We start from the raw sequence: 18692 nt of genomic DNA on the forward strand, positions 1-18692 counted from the left end.
GGGGGGGGGGGGGGGGGGGGGGGGGGGGGGGGGGGGGGGGGGGGGGGGGGGGGGGGGGGGGGGGGGGGGGGGGGGGGGGGGGGGGGGGGGGGGGGGGGGGGGGGGGGGGGGGGGGGGGGGGGGGGGGGTGTAGTGAGTGTCCTGGGAGTTTTTCTGTTCAGTAACATGTAGGGGTGTAGTGTGTGGACTGGGGGTTTCTCTGTACATTAACCTGTAGGGGTGTAGTGTGTGGCCTGGGGGTTTCTCTGTATAGTAACCTGTAGGGGTGTAGTGTGTGGCCTGGGGTTTCTCTGCACAGTAACCTGTAGGGGTGAAGTGTGTGGTCTGGGGGGGTTTCTCTGTACATTAACCTGTAGGGGTGTAGTGTGTGGCCTGGGGGTTTCTCTGTATAGTAACCTGTAGGGGTGTAGTGTGTGGCCTGGGGTTTCTCTGCACAGTAACCTGTAGGGGTGAAGTGTGTGGTCTGGGGGGGTTTCTCTGTACATTAACCTGTAGGGGTGTAGTGTGTGGCCTGGGGGTTTCTCTGTATAGTAACCTGTAGGGGTGTAGTGTGTGGCCTGGGGGTTTCTCTGTATAGTAACCTGTAGGGGTGTATTATGTGGACTGGGGGTTTCTCTGTACAGTAACCTGTAGGGGTGAAGTGTAAATGTGTGGTCTGGGAAATTTCTCTGTAGAGTTTCCCAACGATTTCACTGATAGATGTGCCAAATGTATATACAAAAACACAAACCTGACTCTATATACCATTTTGTCTAGACATCTTGCTTTAATTATAAGAGATTCTCATGTTATGGAACCCTAGACTATGTTTGTATGCTGAAGACGGGATGAAGACTGTACTTTTATCCTACTAAGAATTTAGCTTGTATCACTTCTAATACAGTCAAAACATAGGATGGACATCAGTTGATACATATCTTGATATACCGCAAAGTTCACCAGCAGCAATATTTTTATAAATTTTTTGTAGTTTGTTTAAAACTCATAAATTTTCTCAAATTATTTAAATTAAGGTTTAATTAACATGCACATAGATGGGAATTAGTATACAGCTAAACTGAAGAGATTTAATTAACATGCACACAGGTGGGAGTTTGTACACTGCTTTAATGAACGAAGACATCTTTGTAATGGAAGAAGACATCTTTGTAATGGAAGAAGACATCTTTGTAAAATATTGTGACACAGCAGGTCACTTAAAACTTGGATGTTGAGCCATTAAAAACAACACAAAGATAAACATATGCACAACTAAGATGTGTTAAAACAATTATGTAAATGCTTACCTTACTGAATTACCACAATTTGATATTAAGAGTTCATGGCTGAACAATATTAATTTTATTTTCACATGCATATGCATGCAATATAAGATATCCACATGTGAATCATCAGATTCAGTTAAGAGGAGTACAGGCATTCAAAAGTCTGAGTTAACCCCACCCCAAAACACTTGTTTGTTGATATCTTAACCCCACTCCTCTGTATGATCACACCTTAATCTTTCATAACTGTTTACGATTACTTCACAATGAAGCTGTAACTGAAACTGTACACATGTACAATTCTCCCATACACACTTCTCCCTCCCCTACATGTGACATTAACCGTGTCTCCTTGGTAATACCTGTATACACGATTCTTCCATACACACTTCTCCCTCTCCTACATGTGACATTAACTGTGTTTCCATTTTAATTACACATGTACAATTCTCCCATACGCACTTCTCCCTCCCCTACATGGGACATTAACTGTGTTTCCTTGGTAATTCCTGTATACACAATTCTCCCAAACCCCCAACCCCCTCCCCTACATGTGACATTAAATGTCTTTCCTTGGTAATACCTGTATCCACAATTCTTCCATACACACTATTCCCTCCCCTACATGTGAAATTTAAACTGTTTCCCTGGTAATATCCTGTATACACAATTCTCCCAAACCCCCAACCCCCTCCCCTACATGTGACATTAACCGTGTCTCCTTGGTAATACCTGTATACACTATTCTTCCATACACACTATTCCATCCCCTACATGTGACATTTAAACTGTTTCCCTGGGAATAACCTGTATACACAATTCTCCCCTACACACTTCTCCCTCCCCTACATGTGACATTAACTGTGTTTACTTGGTAATACCTGTATACACTATTCTTCCATACACACTATTCCCTCCCCTACATGTGACATTTACTGTGTTTTCCTGGGAATAACCTGTATATACAATTCTCCCATACACACTTCTCCCTCCCCTACATGTGACATGTAAACTGTTTCCCTGGTAAGAAACTGGATACACAATTCTCCCATACACACAACTCCCTCCCCTGCATGTGACATTAACTGTGTTTCCTTGGTAATACCTGTATACACAATTCTTCCATACACACTATTCCCTCCCCTACATGTGACATTTAAACTGTTTCCCTGGTAATAACCTGTATACACAATTCTCCCATACACACTTCTCCCTCCCCTACATGTGACATTAACTGTGTTTCCCTGGTAATAACCTGTATATACAATTCTTCCATACACACTTCTCCCTCCCCTACATGTGACATTAACTGTGTTTCCTTGGTAATACTTGTATACACAATTCTTCCATACACACAACTCCCTCCCCTACATGTGACATTAATTGTGTTTCCTTGGTAATACTTGTATATACAATTCTTCCATACACACTTCTCCCTCCCCTACATGTGACATTAACTGTGTTTCCATTTTAATACCCGTATACACAATTCTTCCTTCTCAACATCCCAACATATAGAGAACTTTTAATACTCATATTACTGGTACTCAGTACCTTTCTACAGGTGTGGCTTTATATACGCAGCCTACTGGTACTAAGTCCCTTTCTACACATGTGGCTGGGGGTACTCAGATTACTGGTATTCAGTACCTTTCTACAGGCGTGCATGTGGCTTTATATTCTCAGATTACTGGTACTCAGTACCTTTTCTACAGGTGTGGCTTTATATACGCAGATTACTGGTACTCAGTTATCTGAGTATATAAAGCTACACCTGTAGAAAGGTACTGAATACCAGTAAACTGAGTATATAAAGCCAAATGCACACCTGTAGAAAGTTACTGAATACCAGTAGTCTGAGTATATAAAGCCGCATGTGTAGAAAGGTACTTAGTACCAGAAGGCTGAGTATATAAAGCCAGATGTGTAGAAAGGTACTTAGTACCAGTATGCTGAGTATATAAAGCCAGATGTGTAGAAAGGTACTAAGTACCATAAGTCTGAGTATATAAAGCCACCTGCCCACCTGTAGACAGGTCCTGAGTACCAGTAGGCTAAGTATATAAAGCCACATGTGTAGAAAGGTACTCAGGACCTTTCTACAGGTGTGGCTTTATATCCTCAGATAACTGGTACTCAGTACCTGTCTACGGGTGTGCATGTGGCTTTATATTCTCAGATTACTGGTACTAAGGACCTTTCTACAGGTGTGGATGTGGCTTTATATACTTAGCCTACTGGTACTCAGGACCTTTCTACAGGTGTGGATGTGGCTTTATATACTTAGCCTACTGGTACTCAGGACCTTTCTACAGGTGTGCATGTGTCTTTATATACTCAGCCTTCTGGTACTAAGTACCTTTCTACACATCTGGCTTTATATACTCAGATTCCTGTACTCAGTACCTTTCTACAGGTGTGGCTTTATATACTCAGATTACTGGTACTCAGGACCTTTCTACAGGTGTGCATGTGGCTTTATATACTCAGCCTACTGGTACTAAGTACCTTTCTACACATGTGGCTTTATATACTCAGACTTCTGGTACTTAGTACCTTTCTACACATGTGGCTTTATATACTCAGATTACTGGTACTCAGTTCCTTTTCTACAGGTGTGGCTTTATATACTCAGATTACGGGTACTCAGTACCTGTCTACAGGTGTGGCTTTATATACTCAGACTACTGGTACTAAGTACCTTTCTCCACATGTGGCTTCATATACTCAGACTACTGGTACTCAGTACCTGTCTACAGGGGGGCATGTGGCTTTATATACTCAGACTACTGGTGCTAAGTACCTTTCTACACATGTGGCTTTATCTACTCAGATAACTGGTACTCAGTACCTGTCTACAGGAGTGCATGTGGCTTTATATACTCAGATTGCTGGTACTCAGTACCTGTCTACAGGTGTGGCTTTATATACTCAGACTACTGGTGCTAAGTACCTTTCTACACATGTGGCTTTTTATACTCAGATTACTGGTACTCAGTTATCTGAGTATATAAAGCCACATGTGTAGAAAGGGACTTAGCACCAGTAGCCTGAGTATATAAAGCCACATGCACAGCAGTGACCTGTAGGAAGGTACTGAGTCCCAGTATTCTGAGTATATAAAGCCACATGCACGCCTGTAGACAGGTACTGAGTACCAGTAATCTGAGTGTATAAAGCCACATGTGTAGAAAGGTACTTAGCACCAGTAGTCTGAGTATATAAAGCCACAAGCACACCTATAGACAGGTACTGAGTACCAGTTACTGAGGATATAAAGCCACATGCACACCTGTAGACACGTACTGAGTACCCGTAATCTGAGTATATAAAGCCACATGCGCACCTGTAGACAGGTACTGAGTACCATTAATCTGAGTATATAAAGCCACATGTGTAGAAAGGAACTAAGTACCAGAAGTCTGAGTATATAAAGCCACATGTGGCTTCATATACTCAGACTACTGGTACTCAGTACCTTTCTACAGGTGTGGCTTTATATACTCAGACTACTGGTATTCAGTACCTTTCTACAGGTGTGCATGTGGCTTTATATACTCAGATTGCTGGTACTCAGTACCTGTCTACAGGTGTGCATGTGGCTTTATATCCTCAGACTACTGGTACTCAGTACCTTTCTACAGGTGTGCATGTGGCTTTATATACTCAGACTACTGGTACTCAGTACCTTCCTACAGGTCACTGTTGTGCATGTGGCTTTATATACTCAGATTACTGGTACTCAGTACCTGTCTACAGGTGTGCATGTGGCTTTATATTCTCAGACTACTGGTACTAAGTACCTTTCTACACATGTGGCTTTATATACTCAAATTACGGGTACTCAGTACCTTTTCTACAGGTGTGGCTTTATATACTCAGATTACGGGTACTCAGTACCTTTTCTACACATGTGGCTTTATATACTCAGACTACTGGTATTCAGTAACTTTCTACAGGTGTGCATGTGGCTTTATATACTCAGCCTACTGGTACTCAGTACCTTCCTACAGGTCACTGTTTTGCATGTGGCTTTATATACTCAGATTACTGGTACTAAGTACCTTTCTACACATGTGGCTTTATATACTCACACTACCGGTACTCAGTACCTTTTCTACACATGTGGCTTTATATACTCAGATAACTGGTACTCAGTACCTTTCTACACATGTGGCTTTATATGCTCAGACTACTGGTGCTCAGTACCTTTCTACACATGTGGCTTTATATACTCAAATTACGGGTACTCAGTACCTTTTCTACAGGTGTGGCTTTATATACTCAGACTACTGGTATTCAGTAACTTTCTACAGGTGTGCATGTGGCTTTATATTCTCAGACTACTGGTACTAAGTACCTTTCTACACATGTGGCTTTATATACTCACACTACTGGGACTCAGTACCTTTCTACAAATGTGGCTTTATATACTCAGATTACTGGTACTCAGTACCTGTCTACAGGTGTGCATGTGGCTTTATATACTCAGCCTACTGGTACTCAGTACCTTTCTACACATGTGGCTTTATATGCTCAGACTACTGGTGCTCAGTACCTTTCTACACATGTGGCTTTATATACTCACACTACTGGGACTCAGTACCTTTCTACAAATGTGGCTTTATATACTCAGATTACTGGTACTCAGAACCTTTTCTACAGGTGTGGCTTTATATACTCAGATTACTGGTACTCAGTACCTTTCTACACATGTGGCTCCATACATTCAGATTTCTGGTACTCAAAACTTACCTAAAGTTGTTACTTTATGCACTCTGATTACTCATAAATAACATACCTAAAGGTATGGCTCCATATACTCAGATTACTAGTACTCAGTATTTACCTGCTGGTGTCGCTCCATACACTCGAATGACTGGTACTTTGTACACATCTGAACCCCTGAAGTCAGAATGGAGGACATCAAGTTCAGAAATCGGTGTGGCCTGGTAGTGGTCCGTGGTCACTATCCTCATGGAAAACATTATGGTCCTTTATTTGACCAGTCACTTCCTAGTCTGCAACTTCTCGTTTCATACTGGTCAAAGCCATTCTATAATATACAAATACAGTTCTGATTATTTATCAGTCCACACATTTTCCTTAATTCCATTTTTATTTCCTCTTAAATAGATGCATAAAATAATAAGAGTACACAAAAAATCTGCTTCCTGTTGTCATGATTAGAACACATTCAAAGCCTTTCCATCAACATTTCATTTTCCCTTGACCTGTTTGTAACCATTAGGATGTAAGATGTCATACACAATGTTCACACACATACATAAACATACACAATGTTTATGTATGTGTGGGAACATTGTGATCATGTTTATGTATGTGTGGGGACATTGTGATAATGTTTATGTGTGTGTGGGAACATTGTGTATGTTTATGTATGGGTGTGAACATTGTGTATGTTCATGTATGTGTGGGAACATTGTCTATGTTTATGTATGTGTGTGAAAATTGTGTATGTTAATGTATGAGTGTGAACATTGTGTATGTTCATGTATGTGTGGGAACATTGTCTATGTTTATGTATGTGTGTGAAAATTGTGTATGTTTATGTATCTGTGGGAACATTGTGTATGTTCACACACATACATAAACATACACAATGTTCCCACACATACATAAACATTATCACAATGTTCCCACACATACATAAACATACACAATGTTCCCACACATACATAAACATACACAATGTTCACACACATACATTAACATACACAATGTTGTTTCACCACTGAAATGATTATTCTGACACTGTTATCTTTCTTAACCAAAGTAAGCATATCTTTGCATATAAATACTTTTTTCTCTTTCTTAATTAAACAGGTTACCACAGTACAAGGATATTTTATGGGCAACACATTACTTATCCTGTATTTCTTTTTAATTTAAAAAAAATCATCAAACTTTGCTTCATTTCCTACAAACCATTTTTCCAGAAATAAGTGTTCTTTATTGAGTCATGAGAATTCATACATCCCTATAATTGTCAAAACATTTTAGGGTGAAAATGATAAGTCCCGCTATTATTACAGTAACAAATCTGAGGAAATGGAATGTGTTCTTTCCTGACAAAATGTTAGCTGAGTGCCACACCATAGCTAAACTAGAAATGCTTTTACTGGGAGGCATCATAGGAAATTGAATTTCTCCTCTTTTCATCTGTCAGATATAGGAACGTTTTATGTACGATGGTAGAGAAAAAATCAATGTCTTAGAAAAAAAACAGCCGAACTCCTGAGCATGCATACAACCAATCCTTCAGGCTGGTCAGGGGGATTGTATACAAGTTAAAAACATGCTTTGCATGTAGAAGAAGGCAGACAGGAACAAATGTCCGGGAGTTCTTGACACATGTTCTCTGCTTTCCACACTATGGCATTTTATACAGACTGACCTCATGATAGGTACTTTTAGTTAAAATGTTTGCAAGACATTTAATTCCACAAAAACATTGCACACAGTTGAATGTATCAATAATTCAATCATCAACTATATTGATAGACTAAATATAGGTTCTCAGGATAGCAAATTAATTAACTGAAACCTGGCAGGAATAATGTCACCGAGTTAGCTAAATATAATAACCTGGAATGTTATAAATGTGTATTACACCAATTAGTTAGTTGAATTTAGGTACGAGGGATACCAACAATGTCAATTAATAAACTTAATTCAACAAGCTTAATATAACCTGTGCCAATTATTTAAGCTTAAATATGTGCACAGGATGTAGGATCTAGTCATTTGACCATTACGGTACTGTAAATATTATTGCACATATACCTATATGTAATAAGGACATTTCAAATTCAGTTTTTTTTGTATGATTTTTTTCAGGAGAGTCCCAAATACAACTGTCAAATTTTGCCATGTCCCATTACTATGAGATAGGGTTGGTTCTGAAAATAATGTGGGCAAGTCACAAATGAAAAACATCACTAAAACATCGGTCTCCCAAAAATAACTAAATATGGCCTCCTATCAAATAATCAGGTTACAGCCAACAACTTGTCCAGGATATCAGTTCATACTGATATATCTAAACTGATCAAAGGTGCAGGTCGTAAAGTGTCCATGTTTACAGTGTGGATTACACAGGAAACCTGTTTCAACTGCAGTATAATTGTATGTAATTATATGTACTTTCAATTACATAAATGATGTGAAAACTCTAAAACTCAATTATGTAATCTTAAAAGCTGAATATACTAATATTTTCATAAATAGATCAGGAAAATTGCACAGCCAGAATGAGATAAATATAAACATTGTAGATATGCATCATAGTGTATGATAACTCGCCAGATAAATTCTTACTGACTCTGCTGGAACCACTACTGCTTCAAACCAGTTGAAACATGCAGCCATGAATTAATGACTGGAATTCCTAGGAAATCCATTTAAATTGCAGTACAAGTATCACCTTGAGTCTGCCTGCTGCTAATTTACAAACTCCACCACTAGTTCCAGGAGAAACAAGAATTTGTGCCAAACACATCCACATAACTCGCTAGACACCATTATTTTTACATGTTGTGTACGAGTGCAACTCTCAGAGTTTGGAAGACACACTTACTAATTATAGCACATCCCTGGCACAGTATTGATCCTAGAAAACCCAGCTGTGAGAGACTGGTGTACACACCTAGTGTCAGCTTCCTCTGACCACAATCAAATCAATAGTCTCTCACAGACAATCCACCTTAAACAATCCACTATCCTTCAACCATCACAACCACCCTCCCCACCACCCCTGACCTAGCTAGTTACTGTCCTAGTCACCTCCACTAATTCATGACCTTAATTACCTTCACTAATCCACTGTCCTAGCCTCCTTCACCTAAGCCATGGTCTTAATTGCCTTCACTTATCCACTACCCTAGTACCCTTCATTAATCCATGGTCTTAATTACCTTCACTAATCTACTTACCTAGTCACATTCACTAATCCATAATTTTGATCACCTTTACTAATCATGTCCCAACTACCTTCCCTAGTCCTGTCCTAGCTACCTTCCCTTATCCTGTCCTAGCTATCTTCCCTTATCCTGTCCTAGCTACCTTACCTAATCCTTTCCTAGCTATCTTACCTTATCCTGTCCTAGCTACTTACCTAATCCTTTCCTAGCTACCTTCCCTAATTCTTTCCTAGCTATCTTCCCTAATCCTGTCCTACCTACCTTCCCTAATCCTATCCTAGCTATCTTCCCCCGTCCTGTCCTAACTACATTGTACCTTACCTAGTCCTGTCCTAGCTACCTTCCCTAATCCTGTTCTAGCTACCTTCCCCTATCCAGTCCTAGCTACCTTACCTCATCCTATCCTGGCTACCTTCCATAGTCCTTATCCTGTCCTAGCTATCTTTCCCAATCTTGTCCCAACTACCTCCCCTGGTCTTGTCCTAGCTACCTTCCCTAATCCTGTCCTAAATACCTTACCTAATCCTGTCGTAGTTACCTTCCCTAGTCCTGACCTTGCTACCTTCCTTTATCCTGTCCTAGCTACCTTCCTCAATCCTGTCCTAGCTACCTTCCTTAATCCTATCCTAGCTACTTACCTAATCCTGTCCCAGCTACCTTCCCTAATCCTATCCTTCCTACCTTCCCTAATCCTATCCTAGCTATCTTCCCTAGTCCTGTCCTGGCTACCTTCCATAGTCCTATCCTAGATACCTTTCCTAATCCTGTCCCAACTACCTTCCATAGTCCTATCCTAGCCGTCTTCCCTAGACCTATCCTAGCTATCTTCCCTAATTGTGTCCTAACTACCTTCCCTAATCCTATCCTAGCTATCTTCCCTAATTGTGTCCTAACTACCTTCTCTAATCCTATCCTAGCTACCTTCCATAGTCCTATCCTAGCTGTCTTCCCTAGACCTATCCTAGCTATCTTCCCTAATTGTGTCCTAACTACCTTCTCTAATCCTATCCTAGCTACCTTCCCTTATCCTGTCCTAGCTATCTTCCCTAATCCTGTCCTTCCTACCTACCCTAATCCTATCCTAGCTACCTCCCATAGTCCTATCCTGGATACCTTCCTCAATCCTGTCCTAGCTACCTTCTCAAAGCCTGTCCTTCCTTCCTTCCCTAATCCAATCCTAGCTACCTTCCATAATCCTATCCTAGCTACCATCCCTTATCCTGTCCTAGCTCCCTTCCATAGGCCTATATTGGCTACCTTCCATAGTCCTATATTGGCTACCTTCCATAGTCCTATATTGGCTACCTTCCATAGTCCTATATTGGCTACCTTCCATAGTCCTATCCTGGATACCTTCCTCAATCCTGTCCTAGCTACATTCCTTAATCCTATCCTAGCTACTTACCTAATCCTGTCCTAGCTACCTTCCATAGCCCTATCCTAGCTGTCGTCCCTAGACCTATCCTATCTATCTTCCCTAATTGTGTCCTAACTACCTCCCCTAATCCTATCCTAGCTGTCTTCCCTAGACCTATCCTAGCTATCTTCCCTAATTGTGTCCTAACTACCTTCCCTAATCCTATCCTAGCTACCTTCCCTTATCCTGTCCTAGCTATCTTCTCTAATCCTGTCCTTCCTACCTACCCTAATCCTATCCTAGCTACCTTCCATAGTCCTATCCTAGATACCTTCCATAATCCTGTCCTAGCTACCTTCCATAGTCCTATCCTAGATACCTTCCATAATCCTGTCCTAGCTACCTTCCATAGTCCTATATTGGCTACCTTCCATAGTCCTATCCTAGATACCTTCCCTAGTCCTGTCCTAGCTACCTTCCATAGTCCTATCCTAGTCACCTCCACTAATTCATGACCTTAATTACCTTCACTAATCCACTGTCCTAGCCACCTTCACTAAGCCATGGTCTTAATTGCCTTCACTAATCCACTACCCTAGTACCCTTCATTAATCCATGGTCTTAATTACCTTCACTAATCTACTTACCTAGTCACATTCACTAATCCATAATTTTGATCACCTTTACTAATCATGTCCCAACTACCTTCCCTAGTCCTGTCCTAGCTACCTTCCCTTATCCTGTCCTAGCTATCTTCCCTTATCCTGTCCTAGTTACCTTCACTAATCCTGTCCTAGCTATACCTTCCCTTATCCTATCCTAGCTATCTTCCCTTATCCTGTCCTAGCTACCCTACCTAATCCTTTCCTAGCTATCTTCCCTAATCCTGTCCTACCTACCTTCCCTTATCCTATCCTAGCTATCTTCCCCAGTCCTGTCCTAACTACCTTACCTAGTCCTGTCCTAGCTACCCTCCCTAGTCCTATCCTAGCTACCTTCCCTAGTCCTGTCCTAGCTACCTTCCCTAGTCCTGTCCTAACTACCTTCCCTAGTCCTGTCCTAACTACCTTCCATAGTCCTGTCCTATCTACCTTCCCTAGTCCTATCCTAGCTACCTTCCCTAGTTCGATCCTAGCTACCTTCCATAGTCCTATCCTAGCTACCATCCATAGTCCTATCCTAGCTACCATCCCTAGTCCTATCCTAGGTACCTTCCCTAGTCCTGTCCTAACTACCTTCACTAATCCAATGTTCTAGACACCTTCACAAATCCAATGTTCTAGCTTCCCTCACTTTCCTTATGTATTATTTATCATCAACAATCTACTTTTTTAGCCATCTTCACTACTCCACTGTCTAATTAGCTACCTTCACTAATCCAATGTCTTAGTTACCTTTGCTAATCCATTGTCCTTAGAATCACCTTAACTTAATCTTCTGTCCAATCTAACCTCATCAGTCGACTATTTTAGTCACTTCACCTTATCCACCATGATTATTACCTGTTGCGTTCACTAGTCCAGTCCTAGCCAGGAGTCATTCATTAAACTACCCATTACCAGCTATATACTGGTAACCACTTGGAATTATTTTTACAACTTGAATTGCTATTTATAGTAAAACTTCTTTTATCTGGTCACCTCGGTTCTCTGAGAAAATATCTGGGTTAACAGAGTTCCAGATTAATTATAAATTACTGAGCAACTTTTGGAAATCAGAAAATACAACAAATCTTATATATAACTATATTAGTGCCAAGGTTTATAGCCCAAGCTAGCATGCTTATTTCGATACATTCTTTACACATGTTTTAACTCATCACATACAGTAGCTTCATGTCAACCTTGATCCATTAGTTTTCAATTCTAATTTTCCAATACAAACATGCTGTCTATTGGCAAAACAGTGTCAGAAAACAAAGGCCTACATCCTGTAATTTGTTGCAATGTGTACAAGTATATTGAGTATCTTTTGTTTAAAATGTTGAGGTGGGCTGAGGGAGATAAGAATGCCATAATGACATGCATGGAGTGTGGGATAACAGGGAAAGAAGAGTGAATGTCAGGAGGAAGTATGGGAAACAAGAGGCCCATGGGCCTTAACGGTCACCTGAGTCCTACAGTATTAATTTTTGTTGTTGAAATATGAAGTGGAGATAATGATGTCAATCATACCTACCAAAATTTAAGTAAATAAAGTTAAGTAAAATGTTAAGTAAAGTTTGTTATGACCATGAGTTGATCATTCCTAGACCGAGTTTCAGTTAAATCGGCCTATTAGAACTTGATTTTAAGTTTTAAATAAAGTTTTAAATAGTTTTATTCCAAAATTGCACCCGTGGCAACCTTATTGGATTTTTGATAGACATGAAAAAAAACAAGAGGCCCATGGGCCTTAACGGTCACCTGAGTCCTACAGTATTTATTTTTGTAGTTGAAATATGTACCAATTTGAGTAAAAAATAGTATAATGTTAACTTAACTTTGTCAGGACCATGAGCTGATCATTCCTAGACCCAATTTTAAGTGAGATCGGCCTATTAGAACTTAGTAGCAAATTGCGGCCATGGCAGCCAAATTGTATTTCTTACTGACCCAAAAATTAACAACACTTTGTCAGGACCATCAGTCAATCATTCCTACAAAGTTTCAGTTCAATCGGCCTAGCAGAACTTGACTTTAAGTTTGAAATAGGTTTTCAAAATGGCGGCCGTGGCGGCCATATTGGATTTCTGATCGACCCGAAAAATAACAACACTTTGTCAGGACCATGAGGCGATCATTCCTACCAACTTTCAGTTCAATCGGTCCAGCAGAACTTGACTTTAAGTTTGAAATAGGTTTTCAAAATGGCGGCCGTGGCGGCCATATTGGATTTCTGATCGACCCGAAAAATAACAACACTTTGTCAGGACCATGAGGCGATCATTCCTACCAACTTTCAGTTCAATCGGTCCAGCAGAACTTGACTTTAAGTTTGAAATAGGTTTTCAAAATGGCGGCCGTGGCGGCCATATTGGATTTCTGATCGACCCGAAAAATAACAACACTTTGTCAGGACCATGAGGCGATCATTCCTACCAACTTTCAGTTCAATCGGTCCAGCAGAACTTGACTTTAAGTTTGAAATAGGTTTTCAAAATGGCGGCCGTGGCGGCCATATTGGATTTCTGATCGACCCGAAAAATAACAACACTTTGTCAGGACCATGAGGCGATCATTCCTACCAACTTTCAGTTCAATCGGTCCAGCAGAACTTGACTTTAAGTTTGAAATAGGTTTTCAAAATGGCGGCCGTGGCGGCCATATTGGATTTCTGATCGACCCGAAAAATAACAACACTTTGTCAGGACCATGAGGCGATCATTCCTACCAACTTTCAGTTCAATCGGTCCAGCAGAACTTGACTTTAAGTTTGAAATAGGTTTTCAAAATGGCGGCCGTGGCGGCCATATTGGATTTCTGATCGACCCGAAAAATAACAACACTTTGTCAGGACCATGAGGCGATCATTCCTACCAACTTTCAGTTCAATCGACCCAGCAGAACTTGACTTTAAGTTTGAAATGTAAAATGTTAACGGACGACGGACGACGGACGACTGACGACGACGGACGCAAAAGGGATAGCAATAGGTCACTTGAGCTAAAGCTCAGGTGACCTAAAAACCTTTGCCAGGACCATGAAAGTCGATCATTCCTACCAAGTTTCAGTTAAATCGATAGAGTAGAACTTGACTTCAAGTTTGAAATAGTTATTTTCCATATTGGATTTCTGATCAACCTAAAAATTAACAACACTTGTTCAGGACCATGAGTCAATAATTCCTGCCAAGTTACAGTTAAATTGCCCCAGCAGAACTTGACTTTAAGTTTGAAATAGGTTTTCAAAATGGCGGCTGTTGCGGCCTTATTGATTTCTGATCCACCCGAAAAATAACAGCACTTTGTCAGGACCATGAGTCGATCATTCGTACCAAGTTTTATTTAAATAGGCCCAGTAGAACTCGACTTTAAGTTTGAAATAGTTTTTCAAAATGGCGGCTGTGGCGGCCATATTGGATTTCTGATCGACCCGAAAAAATAACAACACTTGGTCAGGGAGTTGTCAGTAACATTCCTATGAAGTATCAATGAAACCCCTTTGACAGTATTTCAGCTTAAGTTGAAAAGGTAAAATGTTAACGGACGACGACGACGGATAGCAATAGGTCACGTATGCAGTCAATATTCCACTAAAACCTTTGCCTCCTTCGTTATTAACACGGATGAGCATGTCACACTGTATGCTCCCTTGACTACATACATTGGTGTCCTCCTGTAGTGGGTGATCACACTACAACAGACTCCGGATAGCTTTATTGATTATACCCAGACATTGAACACTTACTGTTTACAGACACCTAGACAAGCTGACTTAGAACTATAGTTATACAGTGTTAGAACAATGTATGTATGTAAACAGCACAATACATAATGCAACTTAGAATCTGGTTAAGGTAGACAAGCCATTCAAATTGATATGTCTCGCCTGTGCCCCATTTTGACCATCAATGCACATGTCAAGTTTGGTTGTTCTAGCACTTAAAGTTTCAGAGTTAATGTTGATGGAGATGCTGACAAAGTCAATGGACCATGAAAGGTAGGCTGCATCCAGCATTTGATGCATGGGTTGAGATATAGTTTACTACATATGATGCATCTATGGTACAAGTTTGGTTGGTCTAGCATTTATACTTTCAAAGAAACTAACTTAAATGCAAAAACTTAATGTTCACGTCGCCACCGCCGCAGCCGTTGCCGTACAAGCATCACCTATAATTATCAATAACTTGGAGTAGAGGATCATTTAATCTTATACATTTTGAACCTTGCTAGAAAACACTACTTTCATCATATGGCTATACATATACAGTTAAGTCCAAATACCATGTAGTTGCTATGTACGTTATTTATACCATATCATTTTCAATCTTTGAAAAAATTTCTGTATGTACTAAGCATGTGTTTTATAAGGTGATACATTTGTCATCCTATGATAATAGTGTAATGATAGGTACTTCATCAGGACCATTAGTAGAGTTTGGTATACCTGTGGTCAGGGCCCATACAGATATCATCATAACATAATCAGGTATGAATTTCAATACATTGTTGGAAATACATAGGATTGTTGTTTAAGTGAACTTATCATTAAGTTTATCTGGCTTTTATACCCGAGGCCTTAAGTCAACAATTACGTAACAAGTTACTCACCTTTATTCAGAAGCAACGTTTACATTTACACCATCCCCATATCCTTTTAAAGTATACAATTTCAAAGGGACTCAATGATTCCATCTGAACTATTCAAAGGACTCCATATAATTTGAGAAAGGACCCCTTTAATTATACAGATATTTACATGTTAGTATTTGCATATAAATCCCAAATGAAAGGAAAATATTAACAAAATAAACTGAGCTGTGATGGAAAACTCAAACAAACTTATCAACATGGAATATAAGTCTTTTGTTTAATTTGTGCACATCAACTACATTTAACTCCAGTGAGCCCTGCAGCCTTCCAACAAATCTAGCTTGAAATAAGAACCGCCTAACTGATCTAGACCTGCTCAGGTAGATATGAACAGCATCACATTACACTCCCCTCAGTGGCAGACACATGTACAACCCTAATGACAACAGACCCCCTCCCATTACAGTAGACTAATCCTCGTGACAACAGACTCCCTCCCATTACAATAGACTAACCCTTGTAACAACAGACCCCCTCCATTACAGTAAACTAACCCTTGTAACAACAGACCCCCTCCCATTACAGTAGACTAACCCTCATGAAAACAGACCCCCTCCCATTACAGTAGACTAACCCTCATAACAACAGACCCCCTCCCATTACAATAGACTAACCCTCATGACAACAGACCCCCTCCCATTACACTGACTTCCTCTTGTGGCAACAGAACCCCTCCCTTCACAGTAGACTAACCCTTGTAACAACAGACCCCCTCCCATAACAGTAGACTAACCCTCATGACAACAGACCCCCTCCCATTACAGTAGACTTCCTCTTGTGATAACAGAACCCCTCCCATTACAGTAGACTAACCCTCATGACAACAGACCCCCTCCTATTACCGTAGACTTAATTTATAACCTCATGACAACAGACCCTTACCCATTACAGTAGACTAACCCTCATAAAAACAGACCCCCTCCCATTACAGTAGACTAACCCTCATAACAACAGCCCCCCTCCCATTACAATAGACTAACCCTCATGACACCAGACCCCCTCCCATTACACTGACTTCCTCTCGTGGCAACAGAACCACTCCCTTTACAGCAGACTAACCCTTGTAACAACAGACCCCCCTCCCATTACAGTATACTTCCTCTTGTGACAACAGACCCCCTCCCATTCCAGTAGACTTCCTCTTGTGATAACAGAACCCCTCCGATTACAGTAGACTAACCCTCATGACACCAGACCCCCTCCCATTACACTGACTTCCTCTTGTGGCAACAGAACCCCTCCCTTTACAGTAGACTAACCCTTGTAACAACAGGCCCCCCTCCCATTACAGTAGACTTCCCCTTGTGACAACAGACCCCCTCCCATTACAGTAGAGTTCCTCTTGTGATAACAGAACCCCTCCGATTACAGTAGACTAACCCTCATGACAACAGATCCCCTCCCATTACAGTAGACTAACCCTTGTAACAACAGACCCCCTCCCATAACAGTAGACTAACCCTCATGACAACAGCCCCCCTCCCATTACAGTAGACTTCCCCTTGTGACAACAGACCCCCTCCCATTACAGTAGACTAACCCTCATGACAACAGACCCCCTCCTATTACAGTAGACTTAATTTATAACCTCATGACAACAGACCCTTACCCATTACAGTAGACTAACCCTCATGACAACAGATCCCCTCCCATTACAGTAGACTAACCCTTATAACAACAGACCCCTCCCATTACAGTAGATTTACCCTCGTGACAACAGACCTCCTCCCATTAGGGTAGACTTAACTGCAAGACAACATACCCCCACCCATTACAGTAGACTTCCTCTTGTGACAACAGAACCCCTCCCATTACAGTAGACTAACCCTCGTGACAACAGACCCCATCCAATTACAGTAGACTTAACCTCAAGACAACAGTCCCTCACCAAATACAGAAGAATCCTCATGACAACAGACCCCCTCCCATTACAGTAGAATAACCCTCATGACAACAGACTCCCTCCTATTACAGTAGACTTAACCTCATGACAACAGACCCCTTCCTTTTACAGTAGACTTAACCTAAGGACAACCGGCCCTCTCCTAATACAGTAGACTTCCTCTTCTGACAACAGAACCCCTCCATTACAGTAGAACAACCCTCATGAAAACAGTCCCCTACCCAATACAGTAGAACAACCTCTGGACAACAGATCCCCTCCCATTACAGTAGACTTACCCTCATGACAACAGAACCCCTGCATTACAGCAGACTTACCCTTGTGAAAACAGACCTTCTCCATTACAGAACACAACCTTTTGTGCCAACATTCTCCTCCATTACAGTAGAACATCCCTCACGACAACAGATCCCTCTATTACAGTAGAACAACCCCCTAGACAACAGATCCCCTAGGCCTCCACTACAGTAGACCAACCATCTTTACAATAATATCCTACTGACAGCTTAATACAATTGTACCAATTATACATTATAGCCACCCACATGACAGTAGACCCTACCTCAATGACAGAAGGCCCACCTCTCCCCCTGATCATACCTATTACATCCATGACCCCTGGGAGAATCAGTAGCTAGAGAAAGTACCAGAGATGATGTAGGTTACTGATGGATATAGGAGGCTGGGAACACCACACTAACACTGATCAGCTGTGAACAGATGATTCATTCCCAGCATCCTTCACCAGAACTATACAAGCCCTGTACCTAGACTGTCATGCATATATCAACCTCATTAAAGTGCAAGTGCTGATCATCTTCACAGCATTCATACATTATTTGTTGGTGATCATGTACATGTTGGAATTCATGCACTGACATGCCTTATGTGTAAATGAGTGTGGTGGTGGTGGGGTGGGTCGGGATGG

The 18692-nt window shown here is 41.0% G+C and overlaps 1 protein-coding gene across 2 annotated transcripts in view; it reads right to left on the reverse strand.

Moving 5' to 3' along the window:
• The window catches only part of LOC110463393 (DNA polymerase zeta catalytic subunit-like), a 92590-nt gene that overhangs the window by 49540 nt on the left and 24358 nt on the right, over positions 1-18692 (reverse strand). For both annotated transcript variants that reach the window (XM_021517943.1, XM_021517942.1), the window contains exon 3: positions 6115-6321. In XM_021517943.1, coding sequence (XP_021373618.1) covers positions 6115-6253 — 139 coding nt within the window. In that variant the 5' untranslated portion in view covers positions 6254-6321. The remainder of the gene's footprint in view (positions 1-6114; positions 6322-18692) is intronic.

The sequence above is a fragment of the Mizuhopecten yessoensis genome, unplaced genomic scaffold, assembly GCF_002113885.1.
Source record: "Mizuhopecten yessoensis strain PY_sf001 unplaced genomic scaffold, ASM211388v2 scaffold10901, whole genome shotgun sequence".
NCBI classification, from domain to species: Eukaryota; Metazoa; Mollusca; class Bivalvia; order Pectinida; family Pectinidae; genus Mizuhopecten; species Mizuhopecten yessoensis.